Source organism: Nestor notabilis, unplaced genomic scaffold (genome assembly GCF_000696875.1).
Source record: "Nestor notabilis isolate BGI_N333 unplaced genomic scaffold, ASM69687v1 scaffold3147, whole genome shotgun sequence".
Classification (NCBI taxonomy): Eukaryota; Metazoa; Chordata; class Aves; order Psittaciformes; family Psittacidae; genus Nestor; species Nestor notabilis.
The window spans coordinates 44,355-52,456 of record NW_009934961.1 but is presented as its reverse complement, the minus strand read 5'-3'; the positions used below and the strand labels follow the sequence as shown (position 1 = coordinate 52,456).

Below are 8,102 nucleotides of genomic sequence, written 5' to 3'. Positions count from 1 at the left end.
GTCTCTTGCAGCCCGGCGGCAGGGAGAGGCTGAGCGATGGCCGAAGGGGAGATCACCACCTTCACTGCCCTGACTGAGAAGTTCAACCTTCCCCCGGGGAACTACAAGAAGCCCAAACTCCTGTACTGCAGCAACGGCGGCCACTTCCTGCGCATCCTCCCAGACGGCAAAGTGGATGGGACCAGGGACCGGAGCGACCAGCACAGTAAGCAAACCCGGCCGGGCTTCTTGGTGCTCCTCTTTGCTCCTACGATTTTATCAACCAGGAAGGGGGATCTGGGGAAGACGAGCTCTGTACCAAATTCTATTTCCTCCTCTTGCCAACACTCCTTCCAGGAGTCAGCACACTCAAACACACCCACAGCCCGGGCAGGCATGGTACATGTGCTATTTCCCATCCGCAGGAGTATTAAAGCTGAAACTGGTCATCAGCAGAATCGCAGGCAGGCAGACTGCATGGGACCAGAGTGCTAATTGCATGGCTGGCAGCTGGAAGAAAAGGCTTAGGAGCAGTCTCACGTCCTACACACACAGAGCCAACACATAGTTCTATGGTATCTTTGCATTTGCTGTGTTTGTTTTCACATGTGCCTCTGTGCCACAAAGGTTTAATGGGCCGTCCACAGCCAGTTTCCTCTTGCCCATCCCCATTCCCAGCAGCTGGTGATGCCGGTGGCTCCAGTCCATGGGACACTGGGGACATGCTGCTGCCATGAACTGCCCATGCAGATGCCAACACTTTTTCTACCATTTGCAAGTGGAACATATTCGTTCTCCACAGCTGTCTGCAAAGTTTGTCCTTGGAAGCCTCAGGACTCGCTTACCAAAAGCTGCTGTTTTTGTAAATGCTTCTATAAAGTGCTGCAGACTGTCTGATGTAGGGCAAAGCTTAACATAAAAAATTAATAACAGTACAAGGGGAATGGCTTTAACCTGCCAGAGGGGAGACTGAGACGAGCTCTGAGGCAGAAGCTCTTCCCTGTGAGGGTGCTGAGGCACTGGCACAGGGTGCCCAGAGAAGCTGTGGCTGCCCCATCCCTGGCAGTGTTCAAGGCCAGGTTGGACACAGGGGCTTGGAGCAACCTGCTCCAGTGGAAGGTGTCCCTGCCCGGGGCAGGGGTTGGAGCTGGAGGAGCTTTAAGGTCTCTTCGAACAGAAACCATTCCAGGATTCTATGATACTATGATTATCTTATACAGCAAAGAAGGGAGCGTGTTTGTCCTGTTCAGCAGTTGTCCATGTCACCAAAGGCATCAAGAACTCTTCCCTGCCAGCAATACACACAACCAGGATCAAGCCATGGTGCTGAGGTTCCCTTGCTTTGACCACACCAGGCAAAGGTGTTAGATGAGAGCTGAAGCCACTGCTGAAACTGCTGCCCACGGCCCCACTGCACCCCAGCACGCTCACACCTTGCCAGCTGCCGGCCTGGGGCTGCGTGTTTGGAAACCTCTGCCAGAAAGGAACCTCCTGTGAATGATCTCGTAAACTTGGATACGGGAACGGACAAATATTTACAGAGGAAACTCCTGAAGGGCAGCGCGCCAGCGGAGCAGCCCTGCAGCGAGGTGCCTGCCTCCTAGCACCACGGTCCTGCCCCTGCGCCTGCAAGCAAGCCAAATCCAGATGGGAAACCTGGGGGTAAAGGCAAGGAGAGAAGACCCCAGAGGAGGATGAGGCACCAGAACACTCGCAGCTCATCCGGGATCCATTATGCAAGGCTGGATTAGAGCCTGTGCTGGGGCTTTGCAAACTGCCCGTGCATTTTGCTCTAGACAGATATCAAGAATTCATGCTGTTATTGTAAATTGCCTTGCCCAGCACTAGCCCCAGAATCAGGGAGGGTCTCCGAAGAGAACAGAGGTCCCTCACTCCAAAGCCCTGGCATCCAGCCCTGCATAAGGATCCCCTCACCATGCCCTTTGCTGCTGTGTGTGCAGCATCTCAGGCTTGCATTGGGAAATCAAAACTTACCAGGATGTTGCAAACCCTCAAAGGATGAAGCCTGTGCTCGTTTCTACAAACAACCTTACTTCCTCTGTTTCATCCCATTACTTACAGAAGCACATATGTGTACAGACCTGGAAAAAACACAAGAATCTGCGTGTGAGCTCCCGAACCTGACATTCTCCCTCCCTCTGCGGCCAGAGACCTGAGTGTCCCCATCAGCAGCTGGAGGGCCCCCCCACTCCTCTCTCTCAGAAGCAGATTTTAGGACAGCATCATCATTTTAATCTGATAGAATCAAAGAATCATGAAACGGTTTGAGTTGGATGGGACCTTAAAGATCGTCCCACGGGAAGGGGGGGAAGCAACCAGACAAAAAGAAATGTTCAATCTGCTGTGTTAGGTACAGGATGCTGAACAGAGGAGGGAGGTGGCGCAGACACCCTGGCCTGCAGCTGACCCGCTCACCTCCCACGGTACAAGACCAATAAGGAGCTTTTTTTGCCCTGGAATTCCTGGTTGAGGTCCAGGATCAGTGCCAGGGACGGAAAGCTCTCGGTTCAGTATCACAGTCATCTTAGTGCCACAAACTAGGACAATCTAAGCTGTGGCTCATGGCTTCCTAGGAGTGGTATTTTTTTAGGATGAAGACCAGCCCTTTCTGCACTATCTGTCTATGATGTGCTGGACAAAGCCACGCACAATACACTGCTGGATGGGATGCTTTGGGTCAGGGGTTTTCAGGCATCTGAAATCTGCCCGTCCCTGGTTTAGCTCTCAAAATACTTCTGTGTATGTCACTCCTTAAGTGTCTTGTCAAAACCACATGAGAAATTGGTAAATTAGAGCCAGAATTAAAACCCCAATCTCCTGTGTCCCGTTCCAGAGCCCTAACCAAAAGGCTGCCCTTCCTTTGATGTAAAATAAGGAAAAAATCGGTCTTTGGTTCCTAAAGCATGGCTGTGGGGTTTCTTTGAAGGAGAGGGTACAAGGACACACTTTTATTGCACTCTGTACTGTTTCCTATAAACTCTTTATGAGCCAGGCTTCAGAATAGAGACACCCTGCTCACTTTCCTAGCAGCTTGGACGTTATCTCTGACAACGTTTTGTTGGGGTTTTTTTTTTTCCCTTTTCCTATTTTCTTTTTACTTCTGTTGTTGTTTTGTTTTTACTTTCAGTTCAGCTCCAGCTGAGCGCGGAAAGTGTGGGAGAGGTGTATATAAAGAGCACCCAGTCTGGGCAGTACCTGGCGATGGACACCAACGGGCTGCTCTATGGCTCGGTAAGTAGGAGGTTTAGGTGGGACCAGACATGGAGAGGGTTTGAGGTTTGCAGAAATCTCGAGGCTCTGAGTAATGCAAACCACAAGCAACAATTAGCCTCTGTTTGTTATTTTGGCAGCTGGACGGCCACTCTTCATCTGGCTTTATTTTGGGGGGAAAGAAATAAATAACCAAATAACACCATTTACCACCCAGGCAGCCCCAGGCAATGGCCCACAGCCACTGAGCAAAGACCTCTGCACATTTTTCCTCTGCATCCTGGTTGCACCAAACCCTGTGCTGGAGGCAGCAGCAGCAGTAGCCACAACATCCCAGAGTAAGTGGGATGAGGCAAGACAGCAGCTTACCCTCCCTGTGCCCAGGAACCGTATGGCACAGAGTGACCAGAAATAATCTGGGTCTTTAAGAATAGCCCCATTTAGAGCAAAGTGTGTAACACGTAATCCTGGTCACAGGCTGCTGCTCAGCCTCCCCAAAGAGCTGTTTTGTTCCCCGTGCTCATACTCTGAACCCGCAGCTGCCAACACTCAGCTTAGTGCCAGAGCAGGAGCCAGTGCCAGGACCAGCTTATGGAGTGGGGCTGGGCTCAGGTATTGCCCAATAAAATGCCCAGATCATGGATAGATTACTGCAGGAGTATCCTAGGGGACTAAGTTAAAACTACTTACCTCCACGCTTTGAATATGGACTTTACTGGGGCACAGAGATCTCAGAGGTGGGTCCAGACACATCCCAGCAAGAGAGCTCCTGAGCTGGGATTGCTGCACTAGGAATGTGCATCCTCCTCCCCACAGCATCGCCCCATCTCACTGTGGTTCCCCGGGGCTCTCTTTCAGCAGTTACTGGGTGAGGAGTGCCTGTTCCTTGAAAGGATTGAAGAAAACCATTACAACACGTACATCTCCAAAAAGCACGCGGATAAGAACTGGTTTGTAGGTCTGAAGAAGAACGGCAACAGCAAGCTGGGGCCGCGGACTCACTATGGCCAGAAGGCGATCCTCTTCCTCCCGCTGCCCGTCTCGGCCGACTAAGCACCATCCCAGAGGCTCAGAGATGACCCTGAACCCCAAAATCCAACTGTCACCTCCTCCTTTTCCCTCACTCTCTCTCTTTTTGTCTAGTATGACAGAGCCAAACATTAGAGCTCCGAGCTTTAGGTAAAGGCTTTACCAAAACAGACAAAGCAGAGCTCCTCTGCTCTGCACGAAGCTTTGCAGAGATGAGGGGAAAAGCCCCAACACCCTCCCAAGGTCCACCGGCACCCACCACCCCTTCCCTCTGTTGGTACGTGCTGTGACCAGGCTGCAGGTCCCGGGGACACGCACAGACCCACTGCGGGCAGGCACCCCGACACATGGCCATGGGCACCCCAAGGAAACCCCAGTTACCAGAGGAATGCTCGCTTTTACTGTCCCTGCCATCCTAAGGCAAACCCCCTGGATACTCTGTGCTAACATAGTTATCCATCTAAGTATGTAGCTTCTAATATGCCCTTCAAGCAATTTGACATTGCAGCATCAGTCATGTTATAGAGTGCCAGCCTGTTCAAGTTATATCCGTGGTGTATTAAGCTAAACTAACATCAGCCAAAAGCTCCAAGCCCTGGACATCTTACTCACCCTTTCAACATCCATATTGCTATATTTCATGCTAGTATCTGCCATATGTTATTTGTATTTATTTATTGAGTAAATATATCTCTTCTACAATCTGTTTGTAAGTAATTCTAGGCACCAAAGCCCCCTAAGGTTGTCCCAGTGAGGATGGGGTGCAGTGGGGGTGACTAAGGTCTGATGCGGAGGGTGTGATGGTGCAGCAGGAACTGGCTGCATGATGGTGACAGTGCATCACACCCCATTCCCAGGGGGCTTCCCTACCTCATTTCATAGAATCATTATTGAATCCCAGACAGGTTTGGGTTGGAAGGGATCTTAAAGCTCCTCCAGCTCCAACCCCTGCCCCGGGCAGGGACACCTTCCGCTAGAGCAGGTTGCTCCAAGCCCTTGTGTCCAACCTGGCCTTGAACACTGCCAGGGATGGGGCAGTCATAGCTTCTCAAAGGCAATCTAAGCATCTAAGCACATGTAACATAACTCATAACAAGTGCCACTATAAAGGCAAACAAGTAACGATTCATCAGCTCTGCTGCCACCACAAACCACAGCACTTTTAATCACCTGAACACTGAGGTGAAACTCAGTCCTCAGGGAAGGTGTTCCAGGCCAGTGGTGGGCAAGGAGTGGATGCAGAGCCCCTGCAACCCTTCATCCGACAAGACCCACCCCATGGGGGTATCATTATCATCTTCCTGTGTGCCCACATCCTACACCTGCAGGGACATGGTTCCCTCAACAGACTGAACCAGTCCATCTCTACCTTCTGCACTTACACCAACTTGTAGTTGCTTTATTGTGGCAGGTAAGAGTTGGGAAGTTTGACATTTAAACCAGGCAGTGTCCAGTAACGACTGAATATTTGCCAAACCCGTGGATTTAGATCAATGAGCTGCAGGAGAAGAAAGGTCAAGAGAAGGACCCAGCCACTGCTGATGTCTCTGGCACCTGGGAAAGGCTACAGACAGTGTTCCAACAGCAAACACAAAGCTGGGCAAGACAGAGCAATGTGGGTAGCCAGCACCATCAACACCTTCCTTACTTACATGCTGTGGCCACTTTCCCTGTGAAAGGCTGGGCTGTCACTCAAGTCGGAAAGTGAATGAATGCATGACCAATGACCAGGAGAGAGCCAGGTTTCTAATTAAACAGGAAAGCTGGAAAGTGCAGTGCCAGATTTATCCATGCTGCCTTCCAACACCTCATTAACCACCGGGCATTCCTCTCGTTAGACTGCTGCTGCTCAGAAGTTACCACCACAGGTACACGCTCGATGTCCAACTGGGGGAAAATGTCAACACTTTGTCTGAAAAATAATCCTTAAGGAAGCCACGGTAATTGCTCCAGACAGATGGACACGCAAGGATGACACTACCCAGGGAAACCACGCTCACTTTGGAGTATTCTGTCCTTAGGGTGAGAGGTGACGGGGAAAAAGACTTCAGAGATTTAATGAAATCATTGCACTTGAAGATCTTTCCCACTAAGCGTAGTGAGCACAAGTGTGCTGCAAGAGGGATTCTGGAGCAGGTCAGAGGGAAGGAAAAGCAAGAGCTGCTGCACAGAGGGTGAGCTAGGCAGGCAGGGAAAGGACAGCAGTGTTCAGAAGCTGGGTTACATTTACAGCATTCCAACCCAGCAGCAGCCAAGGGGAGCTAGATTTCAGCTTTTTCCAGCTACCACCTAGCACTGTCTCCTGGTGGATCTTGCAAGCTTCCACATCATAAAGAAGTGGAAGGAGGCAGCATTGCAGGGAAGGTCCCATGTGATCACACAACCCCTTCTCCCAGTGCACACACAACTTCCAAAGCTGTATTTTTACCTCCACACTTGTCAAACCTCTTGGGTAGAGGACAATCCTGATCAGCTCCTTTTTTTCCATGACTGTCCAATCCAAAAGGGCCTAGACATGGGAAGGGCAATAAAGGCCCTTCCATCCCAGCCATGCTGTGTGGTGCAGGAGTGTCCCAGCTACACCTAAAGATCTGCAGGGATCATAAGAGACTGCAACCTCAACAACATGCCACCAGCCAGACAGAGCACCGGGGTGCAGGGGCTCTGAGTCCTGTCTACTCCCTCCTCCTGTTTGGCTCCAGAGTCCTCTGCAGAGATTTAAAGCCCGACTGTCAGTTCCTTTTAGATGTTTGTCCTGCACCAGGAAGAAAGGCATGAAAAGTCACACAAACTATTGCACTGCGAGAGCTGAAGCTATTCGTTAAAAATATCACACTTTACATTAAATAAACAACTCTCTGACATGCTGCCATCCGTTAGGGAAGAATGTAAATCTGGGTCTAATGGCTCCCATATGTTCCTTATGTATGACATGAAAATGCCCAAGAAAGGTAAAAGCTCGGTAGGGCTGGGCTGCAGAGCCAGGTTTAGCCAGGTTTGTTGGACGGGGCTTGGAGCAACCTGCTCCAGTGGAAGGTGTCCCTGCCCAGGGCAGGGGGTTGGAACTGGAGGAGCCTTAAGGTCCGTTCCAACCTTAACCGTTCCATGGTTCTGTGAAGGCAAGCAGCAGTGCTGCTTCTGTTCCAGCTTTCGTTTTGGTGCAGGAACCACAGTAGCGGGCAGGGACGAGCTCCTGGGGCAGGGGGAGAAAGCACGAAAAGGTAAAGGCGCAGCACCCAGGACTGCGGCGAGCGGGCACTCGGGAACTGCGCTTTCGCGGTGCAAACCCAGCCGAGGTCCCGTCCCCAGGCCGCGGGTGTCCAGGAGATGGCGATGCGGAGGCGCCGCGGCAGCTCATCGGAGCGCCAACATCTGGACCAGCATCTGGCTGACAAATGGAGCGAGATGGAGCTTGGTGGGGCCCGGGCAGTGGCGGGGGGCGCGCCCGCTGCCCCGCCCCCTCCCGGTCAGTGGCGGGTCCCCCGCTGTCTCCCTGCCCCGCTCTCCCCGGTGTGCCGGGGCTGATCCCACCCCGGAAAGCCTCTCTGCACCCAGCATAGGGCCAGGGCTAGGGGGGACCCCGTGGGGGGGCAGGAAGGGTAGAGAGGGGTTACACTGGGTGAGCAAGAACACTCATCCCACAAAGTGGCTTCTCCTTCCTCTTCCTCTAACCCAGAGGGCTGCTTCGCCCATGAGACATTGCTCAGCCCCAGCCCGAAAAGCCAAAACAACTGAAGCAAGGAAGTCTGAAATAATCTATTATTAAGCTCTGGGAACTGATGGGAATCCAAGCAAAAGGAAAGTTGGGTTTCTGCTCTTTTCCTGTGGTTGGCATTTTGGAAAGGCTGACAGAGGACACACAC

At 51.8% G+C, this 8,102-nt stretch overlaps 1 protein-coding gene across 2 annotated transcripts; it reads left to right on the top strand.

Moving 5' to 3' along the window:
- Positions 1-36: 36 nt before the first annotated feature.
- FGF1 (fibroblast growth factor 1 (acidic)) lies at positions 37-4,263 on the top strand. 2 transcript variants are annotated; one of them, XM_010017587.1, is made up of 3 exons: positions 37-205; positions 3,128-3,231; positions 4,072-4,263. In XM_010017587.1, exons 1-3 carry the CDS (start codon positions 37-39, stop codon positions 4,261-4,263), a joined length of 465 nt encoding a protein of 154 aa, XP_010015889.1. The 2 variants fall into 2 exon arrangements, with proteins under 2 accessions (XP_010015889.1, XP_010015888.1); XM_010017586.1 differs by having other exon boundaries at positions 4,069-4,263.
- Positions 4,264-8,102: the final 3,839 nt, after the last annotated feature.

Bases quoted from the DNA above. Each gene is read 5' to 3' on its own strand.
- FGF1 (XM_010017586.1), top strand. From the start codon at position 37: ATGGCCGAAGGGGAGATCACCACCTTCACTGCCCTGACTGAGAAGTTC. The intron at 206-3,127 runs GTAAGCAAACCC...TTTTACTTTCAG, and splicing joins GGACCGGAGCGACCAGCACA to TTCAGCTCCAGCTGAGCGCG. The intron at 3,232-4,068 runs GTAAGTAGGAGG...GCTCTCTTTCAG, and splicing joins ACGGGCTGCTCTATGGCTCG to CAGTTACTGGGTGAGGAGTG.